The 12,123-nt window shown below is 36.5% G+C and overlaps 1 protein-coding gene across 5 annotated transcripts in view; it reads right to left on the reverse strand.

Annotated features, from left to right (window-relative positions):
* Positions 1-12,123, reverse strand: part of Rev3l (REV3 like, DNA directed polymerase zeta catalytic subunit) — a 135,692-nt gene that overhangs the window by 38,446 nt on the left and 85,123 nt on the right. For all 5 annotated transcript variants that reach the window (XM_055615881.1, XM_055615880.1, XM_055615883.1 and 2 more), the window contains exons 14-17: positions 11,035-11,948; positions 8,169-8,251; positions 6,564-6,689; positions 1,195-1,387 (exon numbers count right to left, since the gene is read on the reverse strand). In XM_055615881.1, coding sequence (XP_055471856.1) covers positions 1,195-1,387; positions 6,564-6,689; positions 8,169-8,251; positions 11,035-11,948 — 1,316 coding nt within the window. The remainder of the gene's footprint in view (positions 1-1,194; positions 1,388-6,563; positions 6,690-8,168; positions 8,252-11,034; positions 11,949-12,123) is intronic.

Genomic DNA, 12,123 nt, shown 5'->3' on the forward strand with positions numbered 1-12,123 from the left:
AAATGTTTATTTTAAATAACATTTTATCATGTAATATTACATAAAAGTAATTAGTTTTTACTTTTGAGTAAAAGAATATTAAATTTAAGATAATTTTCTTAAATGGTTTTTCTCATGTAACACAACTAAAATCCAAGTTTTATATTCATTTATTCCCAAGCAATAACATATCATTTGCAAAGAAAATTGCTTTGTCTATATTCTTTATTTTCCTAGGATAAAGTTTTGCTTAGCAGAGAATATTTTAATCATATGTATGCTAGAAAATGGTTAATAAACATCTCTTCAAGAAAAAAAATCCTGAATGCTTCTTCATTTCCATTATGTAAAGTCATCCCACCATGGTTAATTTCAAACTACCAACACTGACTCTCATGAAAAATTCATGAGAATTCAGTGATTGACTTGTTAGCTGCTATTGGCAATGATTAAACACCAGATTCTTAATGGCTTTCTTCTATATTAAATCTTCCTCAGGGAACTCAAATAATTTGCAAGAGTTACCTTTAAAAGGTCAGAGAAATACCTGCATTTCCTAAAATGCATATATGGCATATGAAGAACCTCTGAACCAAAAGTACATTTACTTTGGAAGACATATAAACAGTTAGAAAATATGATACCCCACAAACTATTAATGTACAGTTGTTAACAATGTTCTAAAGCAAACATCCTCTATTAGCACCAAAATATCTGTAGATAATGAAGAATGTTTACCCACGCTTACAATACATGATTACTTCGATTTGCTGTGAATAGTCATGTGTTTGTTAGAGATTTTAATAGGATCTTTGTGTCATGGGCTGTCTGATTTTTCCTCACCTGTGGTGCTGAGGACAAAACCCACAAGCTCTATCTACCCACCTCCAGTCTACTTGTGCTTGGAATAATTAAAGTAGAATCACAAATCAAGAAAGAAGTTATGTAGAGCTTCCTCCTCCAACCTCAGCCAACATTAGAAAGGAGTCTTCCAGCTTTCTTCAAGAAAGAAATTTTGCTAACAGTCAGTCTAAGCCATGCATGGTGGCTGGAATATGCCTATAGTCCTAGCACTTAGGAAGTAGAGGCAGGAGGATCAAAGTTCAAATCAGCTACAAAGGTGGTACAAGTCAATCCAAGCTATGTGAGACCCTACCTGTCTTTCTCCTACCCAATTCAATAGAGAAGCACATCATTAATAAAAATGAATGATACCTTGATGGGTGACGGTCTTGTCTTTATCAATCACTATCACTCCCGTGAGTTCTGTTTTTTCTGTGTCTGGGAGTGGAGTGTCAGATGAAATGCAGTAGAACAGAGCACAGATCGGGTCAAACTCAGGATCTGGCTGTAAGTCTCTTCTAGTTCGAGCATGTAACTCCACGCTGATTAAGGTAAGATTTTGTACCTATCAAAGGAAATTAAAAATTATGCTTAAAGGGTTTTGTCTCATGATTATTCAAAGAAGTACTTTTCACTAAGACTCTGAGGGGACTAGCTAGGTGAGGTAGTGCATGCCTGTAACCCCAGCACTGTGGGAGACAGAGGCAGTGAATCTCTGTGGGTTCAAGGCCAGCCTGGTCTACAAAAAGAGTCCAGGACAACCAAGGCTACACACAGAAACCCTGTATTGAAAACCAAACCAAACTAAACCAACCAACCAACCAAACAAACAAACAAACAAAAACTCTTGAGGAAAGACAAATAAGTAAAAATATAGAAAATATGGACATCAAAGACAAAGTCACAGGGCTGGAGCGATGGCTCAGTGGACTGCAGCACTGGTTGCTCTTCCAGAGGTCCTGAGTTCAACTGCCAGCGACCACATGGTGGCTCATGACCATCTATAAAAGGGGTTCTGATGCCCTCTTCTGACACGCAGTAAGAGCACTCAAACATTAAAAAATAAGAAGAAAATAAATTAATTAATTTGGCTGGGTGGTGTTGGTAATGTATGCCATTAATCTTACCCTTCTGGAGGCAGAGGCAGGTGGGTCTCTTGTGAGTTCGAGGCCAGCCTGGTGTACAGAGCAAGTTCCAGGACAGCCAGGGCTCTTACACAAAGAAACCCTGTTTCAAAAAACCAAAATTAAAATAGAAATAAAATAAAAAGACAAAGTCACAATTTAATGGCCCATAAGTTTATTAAACCTAAGATTTTGCTTCTAAACTTAGATTAACTCATGTTCCTATTTCAAAAAATGCTCGGGCTGTCACTTCTCAATGGCAACACTTTTAGTATTTGTTTCTTAATCTCTGTTTGAGAGAATGATTAGTTAAGCTGCTTATCCACATTCAAACCAGTTTGTTACATTTCACAGTCAATTACATCAGAGAGATACCTTTAAACTAAAAACAGAAAGTTTTTTTAGTTGAAAGTTCATACTAACCTGCTATTATCTAACGATTACCTAAATTTAGACCTTTGCACATGAGTTAATTTTTTTTTGCGTATACATATTTCACTTTTAATTGTGACCACTATTCCCTTCTTTTTTTTAAATTTTTTATTAATTATACTTTATTTATTTGTGAGTTAAATTTTTTTAAGTTTTAATTTTACCTTAAAAAAATTAAAAGAACTGTTATGGATGCAACAAATACTAAGTCATTTCATTGGACTAATGTACACTTTCACTGGCATTCAACACATAGTAAATCGTTTTCACACTTAATATTTGTTAATAAAAACCTCTCAATTGCAATTCTTAGTTTCCTTTTAAAATTGAGACAAAAACAGGCACAATAGAGCACCCCTGTAATCCTAACCACTCAGGAGGCTGTAGCTCACAAGCTCAAATCCAGCCTGGGAAACACAACAATATTCTGCCTCTAAAAAAAAAAAGTAAAAATACATTATAATAAATCAACATAGTACAGAAAACAAAATTTGGCCAGGATTCATAATTACATGGTATATGCTACCATATGCATACAGCTGTAATTGGAAAATAAAGACTATTTATAGTCTCCTCATAATTACTCAGATCATATAAGTTAGCAACGGATTTGTAGTTATAATCCACGCAAGCTAATGAAGAATGTAAGTGTACAACTTCCATTAGTCACAGGTAGAACTTGGCAAATCTTTTTGAAGTACCATTTAGGAATATTTATTTTAATGTAAAATGCACATATCCTTTAACCAAGCAGTTCTACTCCTGAGAAGTTATGTTGTAAACTCATTCATTTAATCAAATGTAAGTAGAAGTTCACTTGAGAGCTAGAGTAGGAAATAACCTGAATATTTAGATGGAAGTTTAGTAAAGAAGTTAGTGCCATAAAAATCATGTATCTTAATATGGAGACATTACTATAACATACTGGAGCTACTGGATATAGTCCCTCATATATGTAAAAATGCAAGCACATGCACAGGAAATTTCTAAAGAGGCATGAAAATGTAAAAGTAGTCAGGGCTTCTGGGGAAGGAAACTGCCAGCCTGGTGTGGGATAGAGGCTTACTTCAACAAGTTTATTTTTTTGTCCTGATTAAGATTTTAATACATACCTGTAAAACGAAAAATACTAATTATGTATATGAGGAAGGCACAAAAAATAATAAAGTAATCAAAATCACATTCCTCTGAACTACATATTGCAGGTTTTTTTTTAAAAACACATACACACACACACACAGAGTAAAGTTGTGAGCTAGGGGAAAGATTATACTTATTTTCATTTACCAGGGATCAAGCCTACAGTCTCATACACATTCAGCAAGAAACTCTAAATACTACTAAATTGTATATTCATAGTCTAGGAACCTTGTGTGTGTCTGTGTAGAGGGTGTTCACTTGTGTATGTTAGAAGTAGATGTTGGGTATCTTTCTCCCTTGTAGTCCATCTTCTTTTTTGAGATAGGGTTTCCTGCTGACTTCGAGCTCATTCACTTACAAGACTGGATGGCCTCGGAATGCCAGGGGTTCTCCTTTCCTTACTTCCGGGTTCAGGGATCCTATACTGCAGATACTGCCACACTGAGACTTACAGGTGGGTGTTGGGGCTCTGGATCAGCAAGCATTTTAGTGGCTGAGCAATCTCCCAAGCATCCCCACAACCAGAATTTTGACTTGGAAATGCACACCCTATAGGAGTTATTGTTAGTAAGTAAGATACATCAACTTAGTGAACACAAAATTGTAAGTGGAAAACCTCTCTCCTAAAGCTATATAAAACAAAAGAACCAATTTAATTAGGAAAGATGAACAAGTATAAAGGGGTAGAGAGAAGACTTGTAAAGACAATTTTAGGTCAAAATATTCTTCAAGACTAATTTCGTTATTAGAAATTTCACATGTAAGTTTTGACTTTCTTCTGGAGATTTAAAATTCACTGCTGCTGTGAAGGGTGTGGTTTAAAGCAAACAGTAAAGAGTGAGCTGGATAGGGAGAGAGAGGGAGGTGAGGAAATGGAACAACATTCCTTCTTTTTGTACTGAGAACTGACAGCAGAAGGAAGATAATGGAAGTATAATGAACAACGTTTCCAAGAGCAAATATACAGTAGAAGGTTCATTTTCTGTTTTGACCACTGGGCAGGGACTAAAAATTTGTCCTGAAGCATGGTGGTGCATGTCTTTAACCCTAGCAGAGGCTGAGGCAGAGGCAGGTGGATCTCTGTGAGTTCCAGGTTAGCCTGGTGTATAGAGGGTGTGTCAGGACAGCCAGAGCTACACAGAAAAATAAAACATTTCAAAAAATTTGGTTTGCCAACAATCAGTACCATATCATTGACTAATTTTAACTTTAAAGTGTTACACAATTCTAAAAGTTGGCTGTGCAGAACATGCATATAACAATTAAAATTATGTTTTTTAAATAAAAAGAAAATAACCAAAAGTAACAAGGTTTTCTACAGGCTATACAGATAGCTCAGTGGTTAATAGAGCTTGCTGCACAATGATGAGCACCGGAGTTCAGACCTTAGCATCCACATAATATCCTCGGCATCCTGAAAACACTAGTAACTCAGCTCAATGGGATCTCATGTCCTTTTCTGGACTCTGTGGGAGTCTGCACATACTAACACCAAAACAGACAGACACACACACATAAGCATACGTATGTCCAAATAAATGAATTTCTTAAAAAAGTCTTTTTGCTAAGGTCTAGCAATTTTGCCTTAATAAACCACTTGATATATATTTATGTTAGGTATGTGCCTATCAGTTAGGTATGTGCTTTCAGTTTCCAATCCATACTGCAACTAATTTATATTTTGGTAAGAAAGTGTCCTAGTCTTCAGCATATATGGTTTGTAATGTAAAAGGCAAGTACTCTGTGTAGTCTCTGTAAATCATCATTTTCTTCTCTTTTATAGAAAACTAATCTACAAAGACAACCAAACAGAAAATAAAAACCACAATTGAAATATGACACAACACTTCAGAACAATCACATTTTTAAAGCAGATTTTAAAAATCTATTTTCCAGAAATCATGAAATATGCAGGCAAGTGGCAGGAACTAGAAATGATCATTCTGAGTGAGGTAACCCAGAAGCAGAAAGATGCACAGGGTATATATTCACTCATAAGTGGATATTAGACATATAATATAATATAAACATACTAAAATCTATACTCCTAAAGAAGCTAAACAAGAAGGAAGACCCTATGGAAGATACTCAATCCTCAGTCAGAAGGACAAATGAGATAGACATTGGAAGGAGAAGATAGGGAACAGGACAGGAGCCTACCACAAAGGGCCTCTGAAAGACTCTACTGATCGAGGTTATCGAAGCAGAGGCTGAGACTCATAGCCAAATTTTGAGCAGAGTGCAGGGAATCTTAGGAAAGAAGGGGGAGACAGAAAGACCTGGAGGGTACAGGAGCTCCACAAGGAGACCAACAGAGCCAAATAACTGAGCCGTGGGAGCCCTACAGAGACTGATACTCCAACCAAGGACAATGCATGGAGAGGACCTAAAACCCCAGCTCAGATGTAGCCCATAGCAGCTCAGTCTCCAAGCATGTTCCCTAGTAAGGGGAGCAGGGGCTTTCTCTGGCATGAACTCAGTGACAGGCTCTCTGATTACCTCTGCCTGGGGGGGTGCAGCCTTGCCAGTCCTGATGCAGCCAGTCCTGATGAGACCTGATAGGCTAAGGTCAAACAGATGGGGAGGAGGACAGCCCCATCAGTGGACTAGGGGAGGGTCATAAGGAGAGAAGAGGGAGGGAGGGTGGGATTGGAAGGAGACGAGGGAGGGAGCCACAGCTGGGATACAAATTGAACAAACTGTCATAAATAATAAAAAAAGAAATCAAAAAAGCAAAAACAAAACAAAAATATAAAATTCTAAGATATCCAAATATTTTCTAATTTAACTTTCTAATTTAATAAAATTTAAATAACTAAATTTTAGTTATTAATTTTGCATTGGTTGTGAAATTATAAATCAGTCTCAGCAACTGATCAATATTTACACTTTTTTCTATTTTACACAAAACAACAAAATGAAGATCAATGAAGAAAATTATTATTCATTCATATCCTTTCCTGGTTATGAAATTCTCATACTTGTCCTATGGACAAATCCTGATAGTTAAGCACAGTGTGCGCAACCTTAATGTCGCAGTTTTACCTCATGTAAAGCCTTTGCCTCTTGTAAGTTCTGTATGCTGACTTTGAAACCGTAGGTATTGTTTAAGGATGGTCCATCAATCTGAGAGGCTTCTTTCTTCGGAGTATTTACTGCTGAAAACTGATTCTATTAAAAAAAAAAAAAAAAAGATCCCCCCCCAAAAAAAACCATGAGCAGACATTCTTTCTTTTTATTATTCTCACTTAGACAATATTTTATTCACTTAGTAATAAATAATAAATATGATAAAACATAAGGGTTCTCTTTAAATTTAAGAAAAAAGTTTTTAACATTTATTTTACTTTAAGAACTGCAGAAGTATGACACCAGCCATGTGCTGACATTTGAGTTTACAAGCCCCAAACACTAAGAGCAGTAGTTAGCTGACACTTACACTACAAGGATATTTATCTTGACCTTTCCTGAGAGAAAGACTGAGTAATTCATATATTTACAACCGCATGGCTGAAGTCTGTCCATGGCATGAAAGTCTGTATGTCCACCTTATCAGTGCTGCACATAGGGAAAACATCCTTCAAGCATTTACAACAGACACTTGCTCTTCAGCTACTCTTCTCCCTCCCTTTCTCTCCTGCCCCCTTCTTCCTTTTTTAGACGTGCCTCACTCTATATTCCTAGTACTCATGGTGATCCCTCTCTCTGTCTGACTCCCCAGTGCTGGGATTATATGTCAGCCAGTATATCCAGTTCTCTCTTTATAAAAGTACCTTTTCTGCTATTTAAGTACAGTAAACATTTCCTCTAACATGTTGATTTATGTTTACAATTTACTGTTAATTGTTTTTAATATCAATAGGTCATAATTAAAATCTTATAGATGAAAGTGTGTAGTATAATCTCAACAAATACTAAACTATATCTTATATGTAATGATTTTTTATGAGAAGTAGCTAATTTGGAAGTGAGTTCTATCATTTATTTCTAATGACAATATCTAGTGCATTTCTTTCACATAACCTTATTCTTCTCAATTAAGTACTATCACATCTTTAGTATTTGAATAAGGACAGTTAAAATTTCTCAATTTCAATAGTAAATAATGCACTTTCTTTGTAACATAGTGAAAAAAATTAAAAATTAAGTTATAGTTGAAAAAAAAGGTTTCTGGTGAGATAAAAAATCACTTATTTAGCTGGACAGTGGTGGCACATGTCTTTAACCCCCGCATTAGGGAGGCAGAAGCAGGTGGATCTCTGTGAGTTCAAGGCTAGCTTGTCTACAGAGTGAGTTCCAGGATAGCCAGGGCTTTACAGAGAAACCCTGTCTTGAAATACAGAAGAAGAAAAAAGAAAAAGAACTCATTTAGGCTCTGCTGTGATTGGACCATTTTGATTCAGCCAGTTAGCAGTTAATGTATGTGTATCCTCATAATCCACATTTTAGCTACATATTCACTTTCTCTGTAATATTTGTATTTACACATAAGAATCTTTTATATCCCAACAATTTAAAAAAACTAAAGAAAAATGTAATTTCTTGTTGTTTCAAAGATGTGTAAATAATGATGCAAAAAAATAGTGGAAAAATGAAGTCCAGACACAAGTTTGAACTGTCTGAGGTCCTGTGGATGTTTAGCATAGTTACCTTCACTTGTGTTGTCAGGAGTACTCTCCTGAGACTGTCAGTGTCACCTCCTTTCTTATTACAGAACTTCTGGGTTTTCGGTTCTGTAGAAAGAAAATTTCATTTACAACTTGTACATCTGCTTCTGTTTTGTAAAACAAAATTTGTTATTTCAAACACTTAAATATCATTTGTGAATACTATTCTATACAGTTTTTCAGATTTCACAATTAAAAATGAATTTAATTACAATCTCTAATCTCCATAAAATACTTCGCACTTTTACGTCTTTTCAAACTGAGTTTTATAGCTTAGTCATTATCCTTGGGGATTATTCACTCAATTATCACATATTTATGATGAGGAGGGAGAACATAATGTAGACATAAGGTTATTGTGTAATTCAAATGCTGATTTCTGAACCCCCCCATCTGATTGTAAGCCTTGTTCTGAGACAGGAGTGTCTCAATGTTGTATAAACACTGCTCCCCAATTGTCCCCTGACATGCCAATAAAGCAGCTTACAGCCAATCACTGAGCAGGGGAGAGAATAATGCCATCCATGGGAGGAGGAATGAGAAGAGGAAGTAGGGTATTCAGCCATGGAGGTCAAAGAGATATCAAAAAAAGGCACTGAACAGGAAAGCTACAAAGTGTTATGTATCTCTGAGATGTACGCTGGAAGGAAACCAAATTAGCTTAGAGGGTTAAGAATAGAGCAATAAACTGTTCAGTTATTGTGTTCTGAAGCTTATTATTAAACAAATATAAGAGTCTGTTTGTGTAATAGCCAGGTTAAAAGAGAAACTGAGAAACAAACACAGTTTTGTAAAAATAACCTTAACAACATAAAGTTTCTTCTCTGTTCTAGAGAGAACATAAATTCACCACACATTCATAAAAGTGAAATTACCATGGTTCTCCTTATCTGTAAAGGCTATGTTCTGAGACCTCTGAACAGTAGATAACTGTGGATAGTACTGAATCCTATAGATACTATTTTGCTATACCCAATTACTGTGTATAATAATAGCTTTTAATTTATAAATTAGGCACAGTAAGATTAACAATACACAGTAATGAAACAGAATTACAATAATATACTATAATAAGATATGAATGTGATCTCTTTCTCAAACATTTTTTTCACCTTTTCATAAAGGAAGTATTTTCCTGTTTCTCCTTGGCATCTGAGTCATCAGCATCATTACCTCTGTGCTTTAGGGTCATGAAGTCAAATAATGACTATATGAACATAAGCATCCCAATTCTACAGCAGTTGACTGGATTACTGAGACACCTACTCAGTGATGAACAAGAGGGTAGTGTGTATAGCATGGATATACTGAACAAACAGATGGTTCAGATTTCAAGAGAGTGAAAATGACACGATTTAAAACTCATGGATTACTTATTTACAGTTTTCTAATTGATATTTTTGGACTGTGTAACTGAAGCCACCTAAAGCCAAAACCTGTGTGAGTGAGGAACTAATTGGGAATTTGTATTTAGTTAAGACTTGGTGTCTTTGGACTGAACTATGCATAGTAGGTATACAAAAATGATTTCTCCTGGTTGTCATGCAGTAAGAGTACAGGAGAGCCAGCAGAAGCTCAGACATGACATGATAATGAGCCAACACAAGGCTGTGGTGGCAGAGATAAAATGAAAGAAATTGTTAATGGATTGAAAACTACAGGGTGATTACGAAGGGAGTCAGGTGATGCTACAAATATATTGTCTAGCTCTGGTGACTGATGAGATGATGGTATTATTCACTGAGAGAGGGAGAGGGAGGGATGGAGGGAGAGAGGGAAGGAAAGAGAGAGAACTGAAAGATTAAAGATTAGATGTGCCTGTAAATGACCCATGGGGCACACGAGCCTGAGTGTGTTGGTAAGGTGGTAGTGCATACAGGTATTAAGATCATGACTTAAGGGTTTAAAATATCAATTTTGTGGTCCTTTGAACAATCAGGCAGAAATGGGCATATAGTCAGTAGGATAGTATTCTGAGCCTAAATTCCCAACTGGAAATACAAATTTGTTTATTACTAGTATTAACCCCATGGACAGGAATTTGATCATTTAGGAGAAAAGCCAAGGAAAGCTTAATACTTAAACTGCAACACTTAGATGAGAACTAAGAATAGCAAGATCTATTTAAAGAAAAACAACTAGAAAGAAATAAAAATAAAGACAAGAGGAGCTCCAGAAACTAAGCTGTAGACAGCAGGCCAATGACAGCTTAGAAGCCATGATTAGAAGGCTAAACTGCACCCAGTGGTTTTAGCTGTAAGAAAGGTATTGAAAAACTTTTTTTTTTTTTTAGAGCAGTGTAATTACTGAGGCAGAATTAAGGTTAGAGTAGGCTGAGAAATTAATACACAGTAGATAAGCAGAGCTATTAGAGAAATCTTAAAAGAAAGTTGGCTTTGAATAAGTAGAGAAATTTGGCTTGAGATGTAAGTCCAATAGAAATTTTTGTCTGTTTCTATATTAAAAGGTGGGAAATAGGCTAGAGATATACCTCAACAGGAGTGTATATATAGGCTCTGGGTTTGAGACCCAGAACTGGGAAAAACAAAATCAAAAGGAGGTGGAGATTTAGGTACGTGTGAAAAAGCCAGTGTGAAAATCAAGTTCAGAAGAAGACTCCCTAAGGGTTCCTTGTAATCCACCATTACAAGGGAGGTAGAAGCAGAACTTGCAGTAGAAAGAGGAAAATATTTCCATGTGATGACTTTCTAAAGCATGACAAGTTAATAATAATCTTTCATTTCCTGAGCTACAATTTCATTTATAAGACAAGGACATTTATTCCGTAGTCTAACATTCCATCTCTACCTTTGAAGAGTATGCTGCTTTTCCCCTACTTCTACACTTACCTACTGATAAAGGGCTAAGGCCAGTTGCTTCAGGAAGCTTTTCCAGACATTTTCTCTGCATAACTGGTGTACTATGGAGGCAAAGTGGATCATATTTCCCAGTTCTTGCCCTAGCACTAATTGGAGAGATCACTTGAGAGTCCTGAGGTTCACAGCAGGGGCTCTTTTGGATACCATCTTTTATTGGCTTTAAGAAGTTCTCAACAGCTAGAGAACAAAGCTCCTCTACAGGTGATGAGTGTCTATCATCTCCATTTAATGCTTTGAAATCTGGGGATGTTGCTTGTTGCCAAGGTGGAATACCTGGAGAATCAGGGGAGCTGTAACTAACATAACAATTATCATCATCATCTTCATCTTCCTCAGGAACAGTTGCAGAGGCAGCTGGTAGCAGTGTCTGAGTGGCATTTACAGTCTGATTACATCCTGTAGATGATGTCTGTAAAGCAATCTGAGACTTACTGACTTCCTTCTTGGTATGTGCTGTAGTGGAGAGTGTATGTGGGCATATATCCATTTGTGGAGACACTGCAGGTGTGTCACCTGGATTAACTGAGGGGCTGATGTTTTCAGCAGATTTTATTGCTGCAGTTAACTCAGTTTTAGGGAGTTTCTTCGAACGCTCATATTCTTCTTTGGCTTGAAGCCACGCTTGAACCAGTTGTCGAGTTGGGGCATATTTGCAAGGCATAATTACAATTTTTTTATCTTCTACAATCTTATGGCTATTACTTGATCCTTTATTGACAACTGCTTGGCCATTACGAAGGGGAGACCCTGGTCTGGGATTCTGAGTCATTGCTGAGAAGGCTGTTTTCCATAGGCGAAGTCCTTCCAAGGAAAAATCTCCTTCAAATTCGACCAGGTCGTTTGGAAGTCGACTTTCTACCATGAGGAGCCGTCCACCAATCTCCCTATAAATATTTTTAAAACAAATATTTTTGTCTCAAGAAACAATTATCCAAAATAAGCTCCTATCTCACAGATTTAGGTCCCCTTTGGTATCTCAAATATGACAATTTCTTCCCCCCCCCCCCCACTCACCCCAATTACAGACAAAATACTCTATATATTCAGCTTCAATATGCT

This window comes from Psammomys obesus, unplaced genomic scaffold, assembly GCF_907164565.1.
Source record: "Psammomys obesus unplaced genomic scaffold, mPsaObe1.curated_primary_1811, whole genome shotgun sequence".
NCBI lineage: Eukaryota > Metazoa > Chordata > Mammalia > Rodentia > Muridae > Psammomys > Psammomys obesus.